Source organism: Salvia splendens, chromosome 16 (assembly GCF_004379255.2).
Source record: "Salvia splendens isolate huo1 chromosome 16, SspV2, whole genome shotgun sequence".
NCBI lineage: Eukaryota > Viridiplantae > Streptophyta > Magnoliopsida > Lamiales > Lamiaceae > Salvia > Salvia splendens.
Genome location: NC_056047.1, coordinates 2504656 through 2527639, shown reverse-complemented (window position 1 = coordinate 2527639; position 22984 = coordinate 2504656). Strand labels below are relative to the sequence as shown.

At 40.8% G+C, this 22984-nt stretch overlaps 4 protein-coding genes across 7 annotated transcripts; 2 read left to right on the top strand and 2 right to left on the bottom strand.

Moving 5' to 3' along the window:
• Positions 1-754: 754 nt before the first annotated feature.
• On the top strand, positions 755-6066 carry LOC121772222 (C2 domain-containing protein At1g53590-like). 2 transcript variants are annotated; one of them, XM_042169231.1, is made up of 12 exons: positions 755-1240; positions 1336-1410; positions 1735-1878; positions 2009-2104; positions 2190-2321; positions 2398-2550; positions 2669-2710; positions 2895-2943; positions 3536-3628; positions 3697-3880; positions 4190-4313; positions 4854-6066. In XM_042169231.1, exons 1-12 carry the CDS (start codon positions 1112-1114, stop codon positions 5868-5870), a joined length of 2238 nt encoding a protein of 745 aa, XP_042025165.1. In that variant the 5' UTR covers positions 755-1111; the 3' UTR covers positions 5871-6066. The 2 variants fall into 2 exon arrangements, with proteins under 2 accessions (XP_042025165.1, XP_042025166.1); XM_042169232.1 differs by lacking the exon at positions 755-1240 and having other exon boundaries at positions 1360-1410; positions 1745-1878.
• Positions 6067-6168: 102 nt separating this feature from the next.
• Positions 6169-8440, top strand: LOC121772223 (pentatricopeptide repeat-containing protein At1g53600, mitochondrial-like). Its single transcript, XM_042169233.1, has one exon. It carries the CDS (start codon positions 6229-6231, stop codon positions 8389-8391), a length of 2163 nt encoding a protein of 720 aa, XP_042025167.1. The 5' UTR covers positions 6169-6228; the 3' UTR covers positions 8392-8440.
• Positions 8441-10813: 2373 nt separating this feature from the next.
• On the bottom strand, positions 10814-12242 carry LOC121770644 (pentatricopeptide repeat-containing protein At3g14580, mitochondrial-like). Its single transcript, XM_042167402.1, has 2 exons — positions 10929-12242; positions 10814-10831 (listed from the first exon to the last, which is right to left on the bottom strand). Exon 1 carries the CDS (start codon positions 12136-12138, stop codon positions 10930-10932), a length of 1209 nt encoding a protein of 402 aa, XP_042023336.1. The 5' UTR covers positions 12139-12242; the 3' UTR covers positions 10814-10831; position 10929.
• A 442-nt stretch (positions 12243-12684) lies between these two features.
• LOC121771323 (putative callose synthase 8) lies at positions 12685-22546 on the bottom strand. 3 transcript variants are annotated; one of them, XM_042168102.1, is made up of 40 exons: positions 22208-22546; positions 21734-21834; positions 21448-21572; positions 21269-21350; positions 21064-21168; positions 20830-20949; positions 20648-20734; positions 20465-20556; positions 20271-20397; positions 20044-20181; positions 19889-19965; positions 19655-19814; positions 19442-19567; positions 18906-19352; positions 18652-18704; positions 18507-18567; positions 18307-18388; positions 18173-18222; positions 17995-18081; positions 17776-17910; positions 17613-17707; positions 17402-17492; positions 17158-17318; positions 16959-17082; positions 16779-16873; positions 16543-16681; positions 16315-16466; positions 16136-16242; positions 15929-16051; positions 15778-15846; positions 15526-15694; positions 15336-15447; positions 15145-15264; positions 14948-15063; positions 14778-14861; positions 14594-14706; positions 14288-14517; positions 13372-14220; positions 13115-13300; positions 12685-13040 (listed from the first exon to the last, which is right to left on the bottom strand). In XM_042168102.1, the coding sequence occupies exons 1-40, from the start codon at positions 22518-22520 to the stop codon at positions 12807-12809; spliced, it is 5937 nt and encodes a 1978-aa protein (XP_042024036.1). In that variant the 5' UTR covers positions 22521-22546; the 3' UTR covers positions 12685-12806. The 3 variants fall into 3 exon arrangements, with proteins under 3 accessions (XP_042024036.1, XP_042024037.1, XP_042024038.1); XM_042168103.1 differs by lacking the exons at positions 20648-20734; positions 20830-20949; positions 21064-21168; ... (2 more) ...; positions 21734-21834; positions 22208-22546 and having other exon boundaries at positions 19889-19961; XM_042168104.1 differs by lacking the exons at positions 20465-20556; positions 20648-20734; positions 20830-20949; ... (3 more) ...; positions 21734-21834; positions 22208-22546 and having other exon boundaries at positions 19889-19948.
• Between the last annotated feature and the right edge of the window lie 438 nt (positions 22547-22984).

The window sequence follows — 22984 nt, the reverse complement described above, 5'->3', positions numbered from 1 at the left end:
GCAACCGTGCACTTTTGCAATGGTGTAAGGCCGGGTTTGCCGATGCCGTCCTCCCGAAACGTGAAGAATTCATCACGTGAAGACAATGTCCGAACAATGCTGAGAAACAGGTACCGCGACATTCTAAATCGGCGCCGAAAAACAGCCGGGCCCCATCGCGGTTGATCGGCAAAGTAGTCTTCAACCAGACGTGTGTGAGCTTCCGCGTGGTCGCGTCGGATATACGACCTATGTCGAATAGGTCTATGGACTTGCTCAGAGGCCGCTGCCGCTGCCGCCTGGCGCTGCATCAACGCATAGCAATGCGTCATCGCCGTTTCAACGACTGCATTTAATGCTATATCTATGCTATTACTGGACTCATCAGAGGAACTAGAACTATTGGTGTCGTCGCCGGGATTCATATTGGTTGGATTTGTGAGAGAGAATATGTAGAGGTATGCACAAATGAATGACAAACGCTCTTTAAATAGAAAACCAAACCGCGTGCCATCGTCCGCGACCTATCGTCCGTGTACGCCACAATGGGGAGGACGATGGCGCGGACGATAGGCATCGGGCGCGCCATCCTCCGCGCCCTTAGTATCGGCCGCGACGATCGTCCGCGACCTATCGTCCGTATCCGCAATGGGCGCGGACGATCGATGGCGCGGACGATGCGCGCCATCGGGCGTGCCATCGTCCGCCCATTGCGGATGGCCTAAAAGCGTGTATGACTCCATATTTGTATATTCTTTGAGAAGCACAACGGAAACCGAGAAATCAAACCTCCCTCTGCAACTGCATACGCACACGCAGGCATCTCTCATAAATCTCTGCTGCAATCAATCCATATCTCAATCAAGCAAATTCCATATTGTAATTAAGTTTTCAGCGGCGCTTTCTCATACGACGCCGTCGCGCCGGAGGAAGAAAATTTCGCCGCCGTTTATTACGCCGCATCTGCTGTTGACTCATTGCGTCGATTGATCGTGTGTTTGGAGTCAGCGGTGGGCCCTACCTACATGAACGATGAACCGGAGGAGTGTGATGGATTTTTTGTTTGTTAATTTAGTGTGTGAGATTTCTGTATTGGTTTGAGTTTTAGTCGAGAGAGGGAGAGGGAGAGATTATGGGTAGTGTTCTCGACTCGACGCTGTTGCATCATGTGTGCATTGTGCTGATTGTGCTCTGGTTTCTGAATTCATTCAACTGGTGCCATCCAATTGCGTATGTCCTCTCTCTGATATACCTTTATTTGGTAAGGTTTTTCGTCTCTCCCTCTCTATTCAGCTTTGTGCGATCTTCGTGCCGCGTTGGGATAGGTGGTGATAAATTTTTGGTTGATTTTTGAAGGTTCATGAATTATATGTGATGAAATTGAGAAAGAAAATGCAGTTTGAGGAGAAGAGAGAGTCCGATCAGAGACGGGTAATTTCCAGTTCCTATTGAATGATAACATCTTTCCTTTTCATTTTCTGCTTTTGAGTTTTTCTTCCCTTTCAATTTTGGTATAATAAACACGCTTTATGTAGTTTTGGTCTATGAGGTTGACTTCACCTCTTAATAGAAAAAAGAGAAAGAGTCTAAAAGATGCTCTTGATGGTATTTCTCTCTAGTGAGGGACCAGGAAGAATTTTTTCATTTTATTTTGTCCCTTTTTTGGTTCCTTTCCCCTTGATTTTTAGGGGTGAGTTATGGTATTGAAAATCTATGATATATATTGTATAAAGTGTGTTTTCTGTGACTGCGTAGCTGCTTACAGATTCCGAGTCTCTTAGATGGTTGAATCATGCTATTGAGAAAATATGGTCCGTCTGCATGGAAGAGATTGTTTCTCAGAAAATTCTTCTCCCTATTTTCCCGTGGTTCTTGAAAAAGTACAAGCCTTGGACAGTGGTATGACTTGAAACCACCCCCCATTTTATAGCATGATCATAGTTTCTTTACTTGAATCATAATTTGGAGTTGTGCGTGTTCTGGATGGTGTGGTGCTTGCTAATGATAGTTCTGGTCTGCCTACGTACAGAAAGATGTGGAGCTTCAGCATCTTTACTTGGGAAGATCCCCTCCAAGGTTTACTGAAATCAGGGTCCTTCATCAATCCAATGGCGATGACCACTTGGTAAGTGAGGCTGACTACTGATGAGAAACTCGAATAGGTTGGATTATGTTCCTGACAAGGTGGTATTCATGTTAATTATCTGCAGGTTCTTGAACTGGGTATGAATTTCTGCACTGCGGATGATATGAGCGCTATACTTGGTGTGAAACTAAGGAAGAGATTGGGCTTTGGAATGCATACTAAACTGCATATGATAGGAATGCATGTTGAAGGAAAGGTAAGATGAGGTCATTTGATGTTGTGATCATCCTATCTCTTCTGAACGAAAGAAGTAATCAAGATGTTTCTTGCAGGTATTGGTTGGGGTTAAGTTCCGGCGAGGATGGCCTTTTATTAGTCGCTTGCGTGTGTGCTTTTCTGCACCACCATATTTTCAGATGACTGTGAAGCCTCTATTCACTCATGGTCTTGATGTTACAGAACTTCCTGGGATAGCTGGCTGGATAGTAAGTACATAGCTAAGTTATCAGTTCGTAACTCTCTCCCACTCACTGAGAAACACACACAGACAGGCATGCATGCTGGCATGGAGCTTCATATGCTAATATCCGTTTTTTGTGCTAGGATAATCTTTTGGCTCTCATCTTTGAACAAACACTAGTGGAGGTGAGATGATGTTCCTTTATGCTTTGTACTGCTGAAAGTATTCCGTTATAAGAATATTTTCACTTCTTTCTCTTTTAGGCCACATGCACGCTTGAATAGCATATTTTTTGGTTTCTTTCCTCTGTAAGTATTTAGTGAGTTTAGGATGCCAATTGATTTGCTATCTTTACTTTAATTTCTGCAGCCTAATATGCTGGTGGTTGATGTTGAAAAATTCGCATCACCTAAACCAGGTATTTATGTCCTTATATAGACATTGAACTCATTTTCTTGGTTAGTTAGGTTTTAGTTACCTACATTATTATTGTAAATCTCATATGAGCTCGAGTGACTGGTTTATCTCCTTATTTTGATCTTAAAGCTTTAATTAGTGCATGGAACTCACCTAGAATACAGTGAAGTTTTTTGTAAATGCTTCATCAGGAGAATCCTTTGTTGTCAAGCATGATATCATTTATTTTGAGTTGTCAAACAACTATACCTTAGAAAAGCAAGAACTGGTGCATAGTATGCAGCCATCATACTGAACATGGACCCTATTCTCGAACAGACTTGAAGTGTAGACTGGTGGAATTATTCTGTAAAATCTAGCTAATGGAATATGTTTTTGCTTCGAGTTTAAAGATGAAGATTTCCTACTGAAATTTGGTAAAACGATTCCGAATTCCTGGTTTCCATTCTGGCTCTCCAGTAACCTGGCACTACTAAAAAGTGTGTGATGGTACATTTTCTGAATTGAGTGCATTGATATTGTGATAGTTTTATGTAACTTATCTTGTATCTTCTGAATTCAATAATTCATTAATCTTATCTTTTGCATGTTAGAAAATTGGTTCTATGTTGACGCAAAGGAACCTGTAGCGTTTGTTACCGTGGCAATTCTTGAAGCCACTGAAATGATCCCATCGGACTTAAATGGTTAGTTTTGATTGTTTCTTCTAGTATTTTACCAAGATATACTGGCTCAAACTCAGGTTGATTTCCAGGATTGGCTGATCCATATGTTAAAGGACAGTTGGGACCTTATAAATTTCGAACTAGGACTCAGAAGAAAACTTTGTCACCAAAATGGCATGAGGAATTCAAGATTCCTATCTTCACATGGGAATCAGCTAACATGCTTCTTATTGAAGTTTGTGATAAGGACCACATATTTGATGACATGATAGGGTGTGTTCTCTTCCAACTTTATTCCTTGATTATGTGTATGCTACAGCTTTTAGATCGTTTGTTTCAGGAGATTTAGTTTTCTTGATGTTTCAGGGTTATTCTGTTGCTTTATTTATCTAATTATTTAATTTTGTATCCATGCATATTTCATATTTTCCTTTTCTTTGTATATTACGCCCCACTAAAAAATCGCACCTGGTTGTTCTTCATGCTGCAAGCATGATGATTCATATAAGAGTGTGGCATGACTGGCTTTGTGTATCAATTTATAGCTTTCAGCTTTATTAAATGGTCTTGCAATTGTTGCAGAGATTGTTGCGCAAGCATCAATGAATATCGGGATGGCCAGAGGTATGACTTGTGGTTACCCCTCAAGAATATAAAGACAGGAAGATTGCGTCTTGCTATAACCGTGAACAATTTAACAGGAAAGGTATTCCATTAATCGTTAGTCATTAACCGCACATGAAATATACCTTAAAATCAAGATTCTATTTGGTAAACTTGAGGGTTTATAGTCTGAGAAGATGTTGTTTTGGGTAATGTGGGAACATTGTTTCTTGACTAATGTGCCAACTTTTACTTGATTAACTCAATAATTATCCTACTTTGTCCTTTGTAATGTAAAAGAAAAAAAAATATAACAGGAAGCGTTGTGCTAAGGATTATGTCTGAAAGTGAAAATGGGCCTATTTTGTGGACACGCATAAATTGGAAACGGAGTTGCAATTCAACTGTGAGTGTCTAAGTCGAATCACTTGAAACGTGATTGCATATTCTATTTAGTTCTGCTGCAGAAAAACTAGGTCATGAATTCGTAATATTGGAATGTAGTTTGATCTTCCGAGTTGGTGTGCATGAATGGTTTTAATCTGTTGACAAGTAACTGCTAGTATAGCGTTATTCATTTTTTACTGCACTAGTCGATGTCATATCATTTTCGAGCTGCTGAACGCACTGATTTCTAAAACAGGTTACAGAGTCTTCACCCGATGAAGAAGATGTTGGTGGTGCTAAAGGGAAAGATGATGCCTGTGGTGACAAAAGGAGAGCCTCCTTCGCTGATGACTCATCTCACCGAGGATCGTTCTCATCTACAATATCAGACAAATCCCCAAAAGTCGCAGATAGGTTTGACCCAATTGACGTTGAAGGGCAGTTGGAGACTGGGATTTGGATCCACTATCCAGGCAGAGAGGTCACACAAGTCTGGGAGCCGAGGAAGGGGAAGAAGAGCAAACATCGTGAAATTAGCAGACAAATTCAAGGAGAGGGTGGTGATTCAGTCGGTGGAAGGATTTCTGGTCAGAACGAGAGCAGCAGCACTGACGAGAGCTCGGATTCTAACAAGTCGCGTTCAGGTAATCCAGTTATGAGGGGTTTAAAAAAGATCGGTTCAGTATTCAGACGGAGAGATTCTGACAAGATGAGCTCGCCTAGAGAATCCGAACACCCCTCCCAAGATAATTTCAACATCAGGGCATCTAACCTCAAGAAAGGGGGTGTCAAGTTGATAATAGACGACTCCCTCGTGTCCCCACCTTCCACGACTCCGAAAGGTGATGAGAAAGAGGTGCAGCATCCATCATCCAAAACTCCAAAAGGCGATGGTAGAGAGTTGCTTGAAGCAATCCTACCGGAGAGCCCCAGCCATAGGAACGGCAAGGACATGGCTAAGAGCATTTTAAAACACGCTGGAAGATCTGCTCGCGAGTTGAAGCACTCATTATCTAGGAAAATAAGAAAGCCGAAGGGCGATATGCCAGTAGAGTCGGATTCCGCAGATGATGAGTCACTTTCATCATCCGTAGATTCTGCAGTTACAGATGCTGGTTTGGCCATTTCAAGTTCAGCCGTTTCCCCTCCAACGCTGGCTTCAGATGACCACTCGTTGAAGTTGAAGGATGATGTTCAGATGGAAAACCTGCCCAATGGCAATTATTCCGAGACCGGTGATAGAGCAGTTCCGGCCGGCGACATGGTTTTGTAATGTTTCTTTGAAACCTGCAGAGAGAGACACCATCCAGGTGTCTGAGAGCATGCTTGAAAATGCAGAGACATGATTCTTGTATCTGTTATACTGTACAATGCTGTTTTGATAAAAACCAAATATAGAAATGTTTGGGTGTTTCATCCACACAACTTCGCATTTGAAGCTGTTTGTATGAATGCAAAATTTTCAAGTAGAAGACTTGTGTAAAAGAATTTTTCTAGTATTTTTGTATAAATATACTTTTACTATTATTGATAAATCATAAATGAGATAGAACAGTCAGTAACTAAATTTACTCACGAATTCAACCACTTTTTTGTGTGCGAGACTTCGAAGTTCGAAGCGCACCATTTTCATGTTGGCTCTGAAGAATCCAACTTATAATCATCTAGTATATCTGTGTAAATCTCTCCACAACATTCGTTTCCCTATTCGACCATACTCCCAAATCACCAAAACTAACACTAATCTTGTCAGCTGCAACTCTCAAATAACAAAGTATGGCCGAATCGGAGACATTGCAGCGGCCGAGTCTTTGTTCCGCCGCATGCCGGAGAAAAGCGTTGTTACCTACACCGCCATGCTCTCTGTTTACGCAATCAACGGTGAAATCGCAACCGCCCGGAAATTGTTCGACGAAATGCCCCAACGAACTGTAGCGACATGGAATGCGATGATCACTGCTTACGTGAAAAATATGACTAGAGTGGATGGTGTGGGAGAAGCTTTTAGATTGTTCCTGAGGATGCCGGAGCGAAATGCGGTGTCTTTCTCGGTGATGGTGATGGGATTGGTTAATGCGGGTAGATTTGATCATGCCGAAAAGCTCTACAACACCACGCCGGTGGGGTGGAGGGATCCTTTCTGCTCGAACGTGCTGATGAATGGGTATTTGAAGATTGGGAGATTGGATGAGGCTGTTGGGATTTTTGACCGCATGAGTAAGAAAAACGTTGTTTCTTGGAGCTTAATGGTGGACGGTTTTTGCAAGAGAGGGAGAGTTGATGAGGCTAGGGAGTTTTTTGATTTAATGGAAGAGAGGAAGAATGAGTTCACTTGGTGTTGTATGGTTGATGGATACATGAAAAAGGGTTGCTTCGAGGATGGTTTTAGCTTGTTCTTGCGAATGAGAAGGGAAGGCGAGGTGGGAATCGAACCCACCATTCTCACTGTGGTTTTCGAATCATGTGGTAGAATTGGTAGGTTTAGAGAAGGATGGCAAGTACACGGCCTTTTGTCTCGTTTGGGATTCGAGTACGATGTGTTTTTGGGTAATTCAGTCATTGCAATGTACTCAAAGTTTGGCTTTGTCAATGAAGCAAGAAGTCTGTTTGATATGATGAGTGAAAAGGATGTAGTTTCTTGGAATTCCCTTCTGTATGGATATGTTCAAGCTGGAATGCTTGAAGAGGCGAACGAGCTTTTCAATAAGATGGATTCCAAAGATCCAGTCCCGTGGACCACCTTGATCACCGGCTTCTCCAGCCGAGGCATGACCGGAGAATGCAGTGCTTTGTTTAGTAAAATGCCTAAACCGGATGATGTTGCTTGGACAGCTCTTATTTCAGCATTTGTGAATAATCAAGAACACGAAGAAGCTTTTTGTCGTTTCAGTCAGATGATCTGTGATGGAATTAGGCCTAACCCTCTCACATTAAGTAGCTTGCTTAGTGCTTCTGCAAATTTGGCATCTCTAAACCTTGGCCTTCAAATACAGAATTTTGCTATTAAATTGGTTATGGAGCATGATTTATCCATCCAAAACGCTCTCGTATCGATGTATTCAAAATGTGGATCTGCAGATGATGCTTACAAGATATTCAAATCCATCACCAACCCCAACATTGTCTCATTCAATTCTATGATCATGGGATTTGCTCATAATGGATATGGAGAAGAAGCACTTGGTCTATTTACTCAATTGGTTGATGTAGGACATATTCCCACCGAGGTTACCCTTCTTGGCGTTCTCTGTGCCTGCACCCACGCGGGGCTTGTAGAAGAGGGACGGCGTCACTTCAAATCCATGAGAGATTTGTTTAAACTCGACCCTGGTCCTGATCATTATGCTTGTATGGTTGATTTGCTCGGCAGGGCTGGCCTTCTTGACGAAGCCCTGAATTTGATCGAGACAATGCCAGTCGAGCCTCATGCTGGAGTTTGGGGCGCTCTTCTTGGTGCAAGCCGGGCTCACATGCGTGTTGATCTTGCAAACCTTGCAGCTCAAACAATCATCCAACTCGAACCGGATAATGCTACTCCGTATGTGGTGTTGTCGGATATATATGGCATCGCAGGGAATAGGGGAGACGAAGAACAAATGAGACTGTCGAAAAGATTAAGAGGCGTGAAAAAGAGCCCCGGTTGCAGTTGGATTACAGTGAAGGACAAGGTCAGATTGTTCCTCTCAGGAGATAAATCTCATGTAAACTTTGAAGAGATCAAAATTATTTTAGGGACTATTATTCATGATATGAAACATGTAGGTTTAATTGACCTGGATTGTCAACCACATTGATTAATTAACTTTTAGTCAAGATTTGTGAAGCATGGGTTCAAAATCTGGATTTTAAACTTGTTTTAGTTCATTTTCATTTCTATATTAGTTCATTGGTTACTTTTGTTTTGGTGTTCTTTCCCTGAATATTAGGCTACCAACATAAATAATACTTCCTCCGTCCCGGACTACTTGCACTTATTTCCTTTCTGGGCGTCCCAAGTTATTTGCACTCTTTCCATTTGTAGAAAAAATTATCACCTACAGCCGCAACTGTTGACTTTGTTATACACTCATTCCTTAATCTCCGTGCCGAAAAGGAAATGTGCGAGTAGTCCGGGACGGAGGGAGTACACAAAATCTTCCAAGATTTGTCTCCATGTAGAAAATCTTTGTTGTCGAGGCTTCTTCACAACTTAATACACGTTGTTGTCGTACTATTGCGAAGCAAATCCAGAAGAGGTTTTTGAAATGTTGGTAGCATGTTTCTCAAATCAACCTCATTTTTCTTCTTTTGTTTAACCTTCTTGGTCGGTATCCCACTATCTTGTCAACCTTTTCTATTGAAATAACACGAGATATCATCTTTTACTATTACAAACAATAAATAAAATCAAGTTATGTGAAAGTGAATGAAACGCAGCAAATTTATCATTAAATACAAGATATAAAGCTCAGCTCAAATATAACTAGTGGAGATGTTCGACAATCCTGGTTAATATTATGATTTTTTTTTTGTACTTTTATATCAAGCATGTCTTTATTTGATGCTCCATTCACTAATCAAATTCTTGCCTAAAGATTTAAAACAAGTACACTTAGTTCAGTGGTAATTTGATTAGACACTTTTATATCGTTTGGTTTAGCTAATTACAAGTTATATTTTCTTTTCTAAGCACCAAGCCCGTTTAGCTCAGTTGGTAGAGCGTGAGGCTCTTAACCTTGTGGTCTTGGTTTGAGCCCCACGATGGGCGTACTTATATATTTTTTTATTATTTATTTTAAATTTCTAAGTTTGGGTTACATTTTTATTTAATTTCTAATTATGGGTTTAAACCCTTGTTAAACTATTTTTTGGCCTATTTACATTTTATTTTTTCATATTTTTATTTTTATTTATTTTAATTTCTAAGTGTGGGTAACATTTTTATTTAATTCTAGTTATGGGTTTAAACCCTTGTTAAACTATTTTGTTGGCCTATTTACATTTTATTTTTAATTTCTAAGTATGGGTTTAAGCCCTTGCTAAACTATTTTTTTTCTTCATATAATATTGTTGAATTTTTGTTAGTACTAGTATTTTTTTGTTGTGCAAATAATTTTTTATTCACTATGTAACAAGCAGGGGTTTAAGCCTTTGTCAAACTATGTTTTTTTATATTCATAATATTGATGAATTTTGTACAAAAATCTATATTTTTATCACACCGCAGTCAATTCGCGCCAACCCTTATTGGCGCACCCTGGTCCTTAACCGACAACACTTGGCTCCTAAGTCCCTCAATACCGTCTCAATATCGTCTCATCCCTTAACTATTCATGAGTCCACTGCACTTTTTATCCCATCTCATAACTAAGAGACATCACCTACAACCCTCCATCTCTTAACCATCTCATCCCTTAACTATTCATCCCATTTTATTTTTATTTTTATTTTTCAACAAATTCAATTAATATTTCACTGAAATATTAAATTAATACTAATAATTTCATAAATTCATTTAAAACCACGGAAATGACATCATCGGATAATACGAAACATACATAATTGAAATCCTAATATTATAATTTATTTTGAGCAACGAAATACATAGCAACGACTTGTGCAAACCCACGACGTTGGCTTCGGTGTTGTGAAGCATGTTCGGCCACGTAGATGGCGTTGAAATTGCGGCATTCCTTCCACACCCGCTGATGGTGATTCCGAAGCATGTTTAACGTGCGGGGAGGATGTGAAAGTGTAGTGTTTGTGTGTGGAAAAAATGGTGGGGGAATTGGGTTATTTATAGATGAATGTGGGAAAAAAGAAAATTTAAAAAAAAAAAGAATTCTGCAAAAAAAAAAGGGGGAAAAGGGTAATTTTTTTTAATTTGTAAGATTTTTTTTAAAAAAATTAAAAATCGCCAAAAATCGACCCCCAAAATCGCCGAGCCGGCGAGTGGACGTCACGACCCAACCGCTGCTCGCCACGTGGCCGACGCGCGTGGCGAGCCAGCTCACCAACATGCTCTCGGCGGAGGGATACGGGACGAGACGGAGTGGCCGCATTGCTGGCTCGATGCTGTCTCGTCTTGCCAAGACGAGACCGAGACAGCATCGAGCTGCCTCTGCGGATGCTCTAAGCACATTGTGTCCACTTGTTCTTGCAGCATAGTGCCAAGTCTCATGGCATAACTCCGAAATTACGAAATTTTTTTTCCAAATTATTGGGGAGTTCATTGACCCAGACCCCAGTGATCTCCTGTCACATAATGTATTACGAATCATTTCTTTTTTATATAGTAAAAATGGCATAAGACGATTTGTGATAAGCAGTTTAGAACTCAAACAGACTCAACCTTAATTTAAGATAATTTGGAAGAAAACATAATCAGAATCAACAACATTTTTTCTGAGTACAGAATGCAGCATTTTCTTCCACATTCCCATCTTAGGCACAAATCCATGTCCCACCATCTCCCTCAAACCCCACTCCACATCTCCACCACCCTCCTCCTCCCCACAAAACCCTTCTATCACCATCTTATACGACTCGAAGCTCGGGCTCATCCCTTTCTCCGCCATCGTCTCCATCATCCTCTTCGCCTCGCCAAACCTCTTCCCATCCAGTAAGCAATACAGCACCTCCTGATACGTCCCCGGATTCGGATCACACCCTCTCCTCATCATCCTCTCCATCAGCCCCACCCCTTCCCCCGCCCTCCCCTGCCTCCTCAGCCCCGCGATCAGCACGTTGAACACCACCGCGTCCGCCTCCACCCCCTCCGCCTCCATCCTCTCCAGCATCCCGAACGCCTCCCCCACGCGCCCCCGCCCGCACAGCGCGTGCATTATGGTCGAAAACGTCCGCACCGTGGGGACGCATTTCTGTTGGGGAAATTCGTCGAGCACTTGGAGTGCAGCTTCGATGTCTCCGTTGCTGCACAGTCCTTTCACGATTATGTTCAGACAGCAGGCGTCGATCTCCACTCCCAGCTTCGCCGCCCCCGTGTAGACCTCGTGCACCACCTCGAATTGCTTCGTGGTGGCTAGCAGATTGAGGACGGTGTTGAACGTGGCGACGCTCGGCCAGCATTTGTAATCCGGCATGGCGAAGAGGGTTTCGACGGCGGCGTTGATCCGGCCGGCAGAGTGGCCGTAGAGCTTGATCAGATCGCGGAAGAAGGCGTCGGAGAGGCGGCACTTGCGCTCGATTTTGATTCGCTGCATTAGGGATTCGATGGCGTCGAAGTTCTTCGCGAGGGCGAGCTTGTGGATGACGGTGGCGTAGAGGGATTCGTTGGGGTTGTAGTCGCGGCGGGTGGAGAGCTGGGCGAGGAGAGGGAGGGCGAAATTGGGGTCTTTTAGGTTTTGGAAGATTCGGATTACCTGCGGCGGGCTGAGCCAGTCTTTGTGGCGGAGGAGGTCGGGGCAACCGCCGCTGTCGAGAGGGGGAATTGGGCGGGTTTTGGAGGGGACGAATTGGTGGAAGGAGAGAGAGAGATGGAGAATTGGGGGAAAGAGGGGAGATTGGGAGATCGGCCGCCGGAGGAGATGCGACGGCGACATTATTGTTCCATTTCGCAGTTTCCGACGGTTTAACTGTATTTAATCAGAAAATGCAATTTAAAATTGAGAAAAAGAAGAGAGGTGACAGAAAATAATATTTTAATATTTTGAAATTAGGTTTAATTATTTAGAATATTTTTGTCAAATTTTTGGTTCGTAACCCAAATTAAAAAATCAGTCATTACAAGTTTGCTTTTATTTTATGCTCCTGTAATGTATTTTGATATTTTGAATCAAATAAAACTATTTTGTTTATGAATAGACAATGTTGTTTAACTTATTATAGATGACATCGACATATGATTTATTTTGATATTTTGAATCAAACAAAATTATTTTCTCTATGAATAGATGATGTCGTTTAACTTAATATAAAACAAAATTATTTTCTTTATGAATAGATGATGTCGTTTAACTTAATATAAGTGACATTGGTATACGATTTTACGTCGGCCATATTCAATGCAACTTTACACTAAGTCCAAAATCAAATAAAAAAACGGAGTTGAAGATTTTTCACTATGAACTTATGCCAACCAATTTATGTAGATGAAAAAATCATCAATGAATGAAATTATTGAACTTGTTTCTGTATCTTCTATAAAGGAAAAAATGATGACCTAAACTAAGTTGATATAGTGTGTGTTGTGTATTTACATTAATGAGACTCATGACTGATGCTTCTTCTTCCCAGCCAGAATGTGCTGGATCTGCAGCCTCCGGCTGAACGCCTCGTTGAACAGGAAACGCGTCTGGAAAGCTGATATAATCGGCAGCCAAGCCAGCACTGAGAGGGGCGCGATGAGGATCACACCCATCCCATAATCGTAGGCCCGAGCAAACACCCTGACGAAGTGCCACAGCCCCGTGCCCTCGATCTTAGGCCTCACTATTTGCGCAACCTGATCAACCAATCAATTTAGAATGCAAGTTAACAGTGTCTCTTTGATACGAGCATAAACTATGTTCGTCTCACCAGTATCATGCCCCAGCCAGTAGGCAGAAAGGCTAAGCAGCAAACAATGAGATCCCTCATGGATAGATGGCAGATGAGAGAGAGAGTCACAATTGTTGCCACCACTCCCATGAAAATGAAGGCCTTGAACAGCCTGAATGCAAGGTGGTGATCAGCACTCAGATACTTCTTCCCCACATTGATAACCTGCACATATCTTCTTGATGAGAAAGAGCATTGCACATGAGAGAAAGACAAGAGAGAGGGGGTTTAATCACCTTGAGAAGAAGGAAAATGATGACAAAGACAATCCAAGAAAGGACATACACAACAAAGTTCTTGTTCTGCCCTGATATGTCAAGGTGATACACCAATCCATATTGGTAGAGGAAGAATCTGATGGAGAGGATGAACTCAATGAGGCGAGATGCGATCCCACAGTGCAGGAGATGAGCTTGCTCTTCGATCCACCACGACTGCCAGCTTTTGTCCTGAGGAATCCCTATCCCACCCTGCTGCTTAATCCACTTGTTCCAGTCCTTCCAGTCATCCACAATCTTGCCCCAGTCGAATCCGGATGGATTGAACAGAAAGGGCGCAAACAGCCATGTCAGCGACATGAACCAGATTGCGTACGTGATCAGTGCATACGCCATGCTGCTTTGATACGACCGCCTAAACAGATCATACACAATCAGCAAAATAAGAAGCTCGAACCCCTTCACAAAGTGGCTCCGTGAGTACAGCCTGTAGTTCTCAGTGAAGCTCGAGTGGAAGACCACCACCTTGCGCCCGGTTGGCCTGTACTTGGCGCCCCCGTGCAGGATGGTTCTGCCATAGTAATGAGCCTTTGTTCCATAAGAGAAGGTGAAGAAAACAGAAGCTAACTGAAGCTGCATCAGCACGAAATCTTTGAGGGCGTTGAGGAAACCTCTCTCCAATCCCAACTCTATCACCATTGGCAAACCGGTTAACAACCCGAGCTGTATGAATGATTGAGACGCCAACGCTGTTTCCAGAGACTTGATGTTCTTCACCTTTGCCTCGAAGAGCAGAGCTCTCTGTAGACCACTGAGGACGAGGTAAAGCTGTCCGTAGAGGAACACGTAGACTCCAATCACAGATATCTGCCACGGATACCTATACATATCAGCAAAATTCAAGACAGACAAAAAAAAGTGTTGAAGAGATTACCAAGCTGTTGAAGTAGAAGCCGACGGTTGTGTAGTAAACAGAAAGCATCCTAAAGAAGTCAAAGCGTCTCCCAAGGCGGTATATGTCACGGCTAAGACTTTGCTCACTGTTGCCATTAGCCACTTTGGCTTCAAACTTTGAGATTTGGTTGAGTCCAACGTCACGCCCCTTGCCAACTTGCATGTACTCGTGATACGTTACATGTCCACGACGTAGAGTGGTGTTGAATCCTTAAAAGGTACAAACACTTCCTTCACTTTCCAACCATAAATAAAAACACCAGTTTCCATTGTTTTCAATAAATACCTGCAAACACATCTTCACTCAAGTTTATGGTCTTTGATGCCTTGCTTATGCCGCCTCTAGTCAAGTGAAATATCCTGTCGAATAAATCTGGATGTCCGTAATGGAATCTTACTCTGCATCATACGCAAACAACGTTAGAAACCTTGTTTGATTAGTTTAGCTGTGAAGATGAGTGATAGATTACCTGAGGGGATTTGCTAAAAGCCTCTGGCCTATTGTCACAAAGCTGGTTTCTTGATATGACATAAACCATCCCAAAGAAGAAACACTGCACAAAATGAAATAAAATCAGATTCCATCCCTTGTATTAGACCACATCAATTAGTATATGATCAAGATTTCTTTGGGTCTAACCTTCCTGTAAATATGTGCTCTCTCATGCCAATGATAGTCGGAGGGCTCCTTCTTTGAGGCCGTAGAAACTCTTGCAATAGATTCCTCATCTTGAGAGCTTCTTCAAGATAGTTATCCTGTCAAAAAATCCTCATCACAATGATATCACAGAGGAGAAGAAAGGCGGAGGCGAAGAAGAAGAAGAAACTAAGGCTTACTTGGTTCATATCAATGGCTTGAAGAGCTTCACCGCGTGTGAAGATTATAGCATGATTTTGATTCTCAGGTTTCCCTTCCCCAATGTTTGGAGATCCGGGAAGCTTTATCCGGTAGATTTCCTACACGAAAGTTCAATTAGGACAACTAAAGAAGAAATCACACAAAATGAAGGTGTGAGTGTAAACTATACCTGATCAAAACCATTGACAGCTTTGACAAGGATAGAAGAATATACATTGGGAGGCCCATCCACCTCAAAGTTTTCCTTCTCCTCGACATAAGCCACGCGCAACGAGGGATGCCTACAACCATTTCATGCTCATTACATCAGTTTCAGGAAGTTGTATACTAATCCAAAGATTTCCCAGAATCCAACTGACCTTATCAACAGCTCAAGTATGTCTTGAGCCTGAGGGTCACCAGAGGCCTTCTGTGCTCCAAACATTTGACATGAAACAACGTGACTGAATTTAACGTCTACTAATGCATCAAGCTGCGCTGATAAAGTGTCGTTCGCCCTGTCAATCGCTTCATAGCTTTGAAGAATATCTGGATGCATATAATTTCCCATGAATATAGCTCTCAGATAGATAGATAGAAAGTAGTCTGAAATAATAGTCCGAGAAACAAACCCTCGTGCTCAGACATCTCAAGAAAAGCTTGCAACTTCAGTGCTTTTCTGTAATACATCATTCCTCGGACTGTAAGAAAAAGAACATTAGAATCAGTTGACTGCACGAATTCTTAACCAAAAACAGTAGTTCAATCTTGGAAGTTACTCACCAGTCCTACTTAGAGTCTGGCCTCGAAACGAAGCCCAGTCTCTTAGTTCTTCCTCATTCACATCCTCACTCATGTCATCTTCATTTTCACTTCCCATGCGCTCCAGAAAATTTTCCCACTCATCTGAATGAAAAAATGGAAAGCAGAGAGGTTGAGACTAGAAAGAACCTTTTCTTCATTTTTTAAAATTTTTTTACAAACGCTAACCAGGAAATATCTTTTGCATATAAAATCCAATAGAAACTCCTTCTTTGCTGGAGTGAAGCTCTCTACTCGAAAACTTAACTTGTTCCATAAAATATGGAGTCAAAACACTGCCATTGCAAAAACTTTCATTAGCACAAATTTATGGTCTACTTGAAATACCGAATAGAAAGAAATGGTACCTGAATGACAACATATTACGAACTTTTGGAGCTCTAGGCATATTCATAAACAGAGAAGTAGCGAAAAATGATATTCGCCTTCGAGCTTCCAGGTTTGAAGGTATGTACATAGCTGTATCTTTGACAGTAAGCAGCAAACGAAAGCGCTTAAGCTGTCATCCAATGTTTTCAGTTAGTTAGATGAATGTCCTGCGATCTTGTTCACTATCTGAGACGAGTTCAAATTACCTTTGCCATTAAAGGGCCAGAATCTGGTAAAGGGAAATGGATAGCATGCAATGAAGCAAATAATTCTGGATCAGGAGGGTCGAAGAATTCAGTTCTGACTCCCTCTTGCTGCTGTTCTTGTTCGAACAATTCCATTGTTCTGATGCATAAAGAATGAAAGTAAAATTTCAAATTATGAGTGAAAAACAGAAGGAATTGGTAACAAGAAATTTAGAGTAAGATTTTAGTTTGGCAACCTGGAGCCATTTATGAACAAATCATTTGTTACAAGCTCAAGAATGTCTTGGAGCGTCTTCACAACTCTGTAACGATGATCTTCTTCGCCTTCAACCTAAATTAACGTGATAAAATTTCCATGAAGGTACATAAAATGAAGGAAAGTACTCTATCAGAGATATATTAAGCATAGAACTCACCAGTAGCTTGATCAATTTAGTGCAAAGAGCAAGCAAAGTCGGCAACTCACTCATGCGGAGGTCCTCAAGAAGTGCTCCTTTTCCAATGCTTTCTTCGATTTCATCAATCACACCAAATACCACTCTAAAAGACATAATGATGGATTTCAAGAAATAACATAGTTTTGAAAACGAGGCGTGATTCAAAAATTATAGTCACCTTCTCTCCATGTCGCCTACCACGAGGATATCTAAGATCTCTTTAAGCGATTCGTAGCATTCACCTACAACCATGTGCATGTATTTGTCCCTTTTGATCTTTTTCAGTAGACTGTTGTATGTTCCCACGAAATCTCTAGCAATGCTCAGAGCCGTTGAGAACTGAAAACGAAAACAGCTTTCTCAAACTTTTGATCAACACATCAGATCAAGAAAGGAGTTTGAATCTCACACTCGATCATTACCTTATTTGCTAAGAGAAAAACAGGCCAACGGACATTATTGTTTTCATTAAGCAATTCTGATGAAAGAGGTATTTTCATCAAATCCATTTCCCTGTATCCAATGTGATATATGATGCTGTTGTTAGTTGTTACACATTGTTGTTATTATTTACCATGATAAGCATATAAAAAACGTAAAACGAAAGAAAAGACCTGGTGAGCCATATTCAACCTGTTACTAATCAGGTCCTCCTCCCGAAAGCTACTAATGATTTGGTTCCACACAAGAGCAAACTTGAGAACTCCTCCCTTCTTTTTCTCTAAACCCTGAAACGAGCCGGTTAGATAGCAGCACATACGAAGTTTTTCATTTTTAGAAAAACGAAGGAAAGTACCTTTAGAAAGCCCGGCTGGCAGAGCCACATTCTGATTCCGTCTTTGTTTTCTTTAGCTGGGGGCGGTAGAAGCCAGTCATTGAATGCCAAGTGCAAATTATCAAATTTACTCCTCAGCATTCCTTGTGTACGAATCTGTTTTATTGAGAAATGCCTCTGAAGTTTAGCATTACGCCTGCATAATCGAAGAAATGACAGTAGATGAAGAGATCAACTTACTTCACCAAGATGGTGGAGAATCCCGAAAACTCCACCAAAGGCAGAGCAGTAAACAGAATACCATATTTGTATATCCATGAAATACACCTGCACATATTGGCCATACATAATAGATAGCATTTAAGATTTAGTATTCATCGTGATGTATTAAAGCACTGGTGTTTCTGCAGACGCTTACGAGGATAATCGGAGACCAGATAGCTGCCATGGCGCCAGCGTTGCTCTTCACTAAATATCAGCACAAAAAAGTATGAAAATTGAACTTATCTTGCTTATTTCTGCAAGGTGCATGAAAAGCATTGCACGACTTACCTTTAGGAAAAAGCTCGTGCCAATCGTAGTTCTTAACCCCGATCCTCATGATCTGCCTCGTTGGTTGTATGAGAGGTTTTATCTGCAAAAGGGAAAAAGTATATTGAAGATAGAAGCATTACAAACAACAGATAAAAGGATCTTTGGTAGAAATGGTCTAAGGCCGATGAGAAGTAAGACGCGGATGATTAGATTACTACCTCAAACGTGTAACTGAATGCGAATTTGCTTAGTAGCAACAGCACCCAAAAAAAAGTGTACCTAAACCAACAAAAAAACTCAATTAAAAATCATAAAAGAACACATTAACCAAAACAAAATCAGAGAAAATATTTGAGAAATTACTTGAGCACGGATACTTGGCTCTCTTGCATTCCTCTTCCGATGTATAGTCTAGGCTACAAGAGACAGATCATTCAAAAATGTCACCCGGGATTATATATTTTCGGACAATAGGATATTATAATAAAAAATATATCTGACATATTTGAGTATGAAGAAGAGAATCAGTAGTCTGTGAAAGAAAGATTGAACAGCTTTTCAGAACTCAGTCCCATTCCCAAATATTATATGTATGAAAAAAAATCCGAAAGTCTTACCTGCGCCAGCCAAGAGAAAAATGTGCATATTCGAGTATTCGAGGTCTCAATATATCTTCCCACTGCAGGCACAAGAAAGAGGACCATGTTGACTCCGTTGGTAATCAGATAGAATGCAACTGCTACCATGTAGGAAGAGTAGCACCAATCACCGAGCCAGTTCCCTTCTTGAGCAGAATAACACTTATATTTTCTCCTAGACGTCGAATAATATATAGGGAGGATAATTGTCCATATCATTGCCCCTAGAATCTTCAGCAAATCTTTACGATGGCGATTATGATCCATTGTGCATCTAGCTTTCCATGTGAAGACAACGTCAAGGATGGCATGGATAAATTTAAGGACTGCTGATGTGATGAAGATGCTCATAACATCCTCGAGCACGGATGCTTCAAAAAATTGTAAAGGAGATTCGAGATCATGGGATGCCACTATGATCATTGCCTAAACAGAATTTTACAGTGAAAAAAAAAATTAAGATAATGTAGATTTTTTCCAGGAAACGAAAAAGATGCTGGTTGCTTCAGAACTACCTGAAGGGATAAAATAAGGAAGCTCCACATTCTATCAAAGCTTCTAAAAATCTGCCAAAACGAACGGATTTCAACAAAATTCGTCTTCCCTAACCACTGTGGCTCCTTCACTTCTTCTACAGGTTCCTGAGGATCACCAATAACATGAATATAGAGAATTCGGTATAGAAACAAACTCAATAGCACAGTGTGTAAATTTAGAAGCCGGCTTACTCCCATCTCTTCGTCTTCATCAATGTTGATTCTCTCTTCTTCAGGAGTCTTGTCTGATGTTCTGAGTTTCTTCTTCTTTTTTCTACTATTTGAGGGGTTTGTGTAAAAGAAATCATGATCCAGACGCATTGGCCAACCTATCTCGAAGCAATCGGGACACCTGAAATGTAATCTGAAATTTTATACTAGTACAAAATGTTGAATGAAAAGCACCAGCCATATATATTTTCTTACCAGAAAAATTCGTTCAAGTCATCGTAGTTCCTCCATGTCGAGTGATCAGTCGTCCCGTTTCTGTTTTTCATAGCTTCCTTCAGTAAATTGGTGGAAAATTAGAAATAGGCAGATACGAGGATGTACTAGTTTAACCAGTCTAGGATTCAAAGTACCTCCCATATAACCGTGTAGATTGGTGAAACAACATGTCTTAGGAAAGACTCGTGTCCTTCTCCATAAATGGGCTTCACTAGTTCTCCCGTTTCTATACTCACTGCACCACTCAACATACCGTGCAGCTCGCTTGCCATCTGCCAGAGAATACAAGTTAAATTAAGCTATCCATCTTCAGCCATCAATGGGAGAACAAGTGACAGATAGAATTAGGCAATCAACTTACATGGTGAAATAAGTAACAGAGACATTCCGGCATGAACCTTAAGTTTGCTGCTTCTCCCCATATCAAGCAATAAAGCGCAACGTACAATAGTTTATACTGTTGGGCTTGCTGTTTCAAGTATGGCAACCTGAATAAGGAAATGTAGTAAGAAATGGTGTCACGAATAGAGAAAAAGTATTAAGTTTTATGCTCACCTGATGTTACTTTTTCGGTTAAGAAACTTGCACCACTCTGTGTAGTTTTTAAAGAATTTCTTCATCAGTTCATCCACAGCACCTTCCCCTAACTAGTAACCAAAAATGAAGTCATTTCTCAAAGATTGGAGAAGAGAAATAAAAGAAAATTTCTCTAAATAAAATGCTAGAGCAAAGGCACACCTTTGGTGCTTGTTTATGAGAGTGACGAACATGAGCATTAGCAAGTAGAAGGATCAAATGCACCCTCTGGTTGGCTATGTTTCCGTTCTAATGAAAGTCGACAACAAGGACAAGTTATAACGAGAAAAGGCAAAACTGCTTCATAGCTTCTTGGACAACATCACATAAATACAAAGTGGCACCTGAAATGAGAAACAAAACTGAAGCCAGTCGAGCATATCCATATCCGGCATGCGCCTCTGAAACTCATCCAAGAAAGGCAAGCCATGGACATTTCTTACAGCAGCTATCGCATATTTGATCTGTGGAATTCTGTATTCTGTCAAAACTCGCCATAGGAACTAGACAATCGAGCTACATCTAAGTGGTCGTCTAAACAACTTATCATTCCTCATGGACTGAAATTGGCATCTAACCTCAGGAAGTTGCCTTATAGGTTGACGAGCACCTCCTTGATCAAGCGGGAGAATGTTATAAGGCACGTAGAATTCGGATCTCGAATGATCAGTATCAGCAAGTGCCTAGTCATGATGAAATATACTATTAGTATGCATTGAGAGCATACAAGGCATTAAATCATCGAGTGAACGGAAAGGGAAAAGATGGCGAAGGCAAGAAAACCTGGGTGCCTGCTGCTGAAGTAACTGTGCTCAGCACTTCAAATAGAACAGATGCAATCGCACGAGCTTTCTGCAACTTTTCCCTAACACAAGGAACGATAACAACACACGTGCTGTGAGTATATATGAATGATCCTGTGGATGAACGTTAGGATGTCTACAAGAGCTGTGTATTTGTACCTAATTTCCAAAGTATATTCTCCGGCACCATGCTTGATGATGTAGTCTTTGTACTGTCTATATACACGTCGTAGTTCTCTTAGATCACTCTTCTCCTTCCTTTTCCTAATTGTGACTTCTTCATCCTGAGAAATGAAATAGGTTTGAAGATTGATGCAATTTTCACACAAAAAGCTCATTTAAGCAATACGAAACCAAAACAGAGGAGTTCAACCAAGACTTGACAAATTGAAAAGAAATCATAAGAATCTGCCCACTTAAGTATCCTTTTTCAGCTTCAGTGTACCTGCTCAAGCCGCTGAAGAAGAGAAGTTTTGAATTGCCGAACCCCCCGCCCACTTGAGTTCCTGTCCAAGTTATGCGCGACTTCAAAGGCGTGAAACCGGCCTGGACAAAACCTCAATCAGTCACTGTCATCACACACACACACACACACCTAAAATCTAACTCAATGAAGATAATTTTGTCTTTTCTTCATTTCTAGGATGAATGTGGCAGAAAATATGCAAATATCCTTGCATTGTCTTTCCCCTGCCTTTTGCTAGAACTTGATCATTGCAAAATGTTGTCACATCATATATATGTATCACTGATCTTCTAAATTATGAAAATAAGAAACACTAGTATTCAAGCAACCAAAAGCTCACTAAAATACCAAGTCTTGGTTATTAATGCCTAACTCAAAAACAACATAAAACACACACATAAAAAGACTCATGACTCAATCTTCTGAAACTACGCATACGAAAGCTCAACTCACATAAATAAGCAACCCGAGGCTCGTCAACCTCAATCAAGTTAGCGACACGAAGAAATCTTTGGATCTCAGAAACCAAAGTGACAGGCAACTTCTCACTGTCAAAGGGCTCAGTGACATGATCACGCCCCATAGTGAGGGATCTCGTGAAGGGACGCGAATCATCTCTAGCGTAACCTCTTCTGCTTGTGCTGGTGCTGGTGCTAGCTTGATTTCGATCATCATTTATGGGGTCTACAGCAATAATCTCTGACATTTTGAGGGTGTGAAGAGGGAGAGTGAGGCTGCATGGAGCAGAAAAGTATATATATATCATGGAATCTTAAGTGTATATGCATGATTTGCCTTGTTTATTATATTTTCTATTTGTGTTTTTGGCTTTCTCCACCATATTGCTTTATAGGGTGTGATCTTTTTCACTTTTGCTTTGCTAAATTCAGGAAATTGCTGTGTGTGTTTGAGTTGGACTTGAAACAAAATTTGGGATGAAATTCTTTTAAACCTATAAAAAAATCAAATGTAGTCAAATAGAAAAAGTAACAAAAAGATTAAGCTAAATAGAAACACAATAGGCTGATAAAACCAATTTTGTAGGTTAGTTTTGTTAAGGTAAATATTTTTAGGACATGCATGCACTAAATAACTAATAAAGATTTTAGATCTTACAGCATGGTAAGAAATATAAATTATTGTCAAAAAGCTACTTTTTCTATACTAATACTTCTGAAAAGTAAGTATGATTGTGGTTTTCCAGCTGATTAATTAGGATTATTGAATGAC

Excerpts from the sequence above, each read along its gene's own strand:
- LOC121772222 (XM_042169231.1), top strand. The coding sequence starts at position 1,112 with ATGGGTAGTGTTCTCGACTCGACGCTGTTGCATCATGTGTGCATTGTG. Across the intron at positions 1,879-2,008 it reads AGTACAAGCCTTGGACAGTG|AAAGATGTGGAGCTTCAGCA; the intron begins GTATGACTTGAA and ends GCCTACGTACAG. Across the intron at positions 2,322-2,397 it reads GAATGCATGTTGAAGGAAAG|GTATTGGTTGGGGTTAAGTT; the intron begins GTAAGATGAGGT and ends TGTTTCTTGCAG.
- LOC121772223 (XM_042169233.1), top strand. The coding sequence starts at position 6,229 with ATGTTGGCTCTGAAGAATCCAACTTATAATCATCTAGTATATCTGTGT.
- LOC121771323 (XM_042168102.1), bottom strand. The coding sequence starts at position 22,520 with ATGATATATATATACTTTTCTGCTCCATGCAGCCTCACTCTCCCTCTT. Across the intron at positions 19,568-19,654 it reads ATGAAGACGAAGAGATGGGA|GAACCTGTAGAAGAAGTGAA; the intron begins GTAAGCCGGCTT and ends GGTGATCCTCAG. Across the intron at positions 17,708-17,775 it reads GCCAGCCGGGCTTTCTAAAG|GGTTTAGAGAAAAAGAAGGG; the intron begins GTACTTTCCTTC and ends GGCTCGTTTCAG.
- LOC121770644 (XM_042167402.1), bottom strand. The coding sequence starts at position 12,138 with ATGTCGCCGTCGCATCTCCTCCGGCGGCCGATCTCCCAATCTCCCCTC.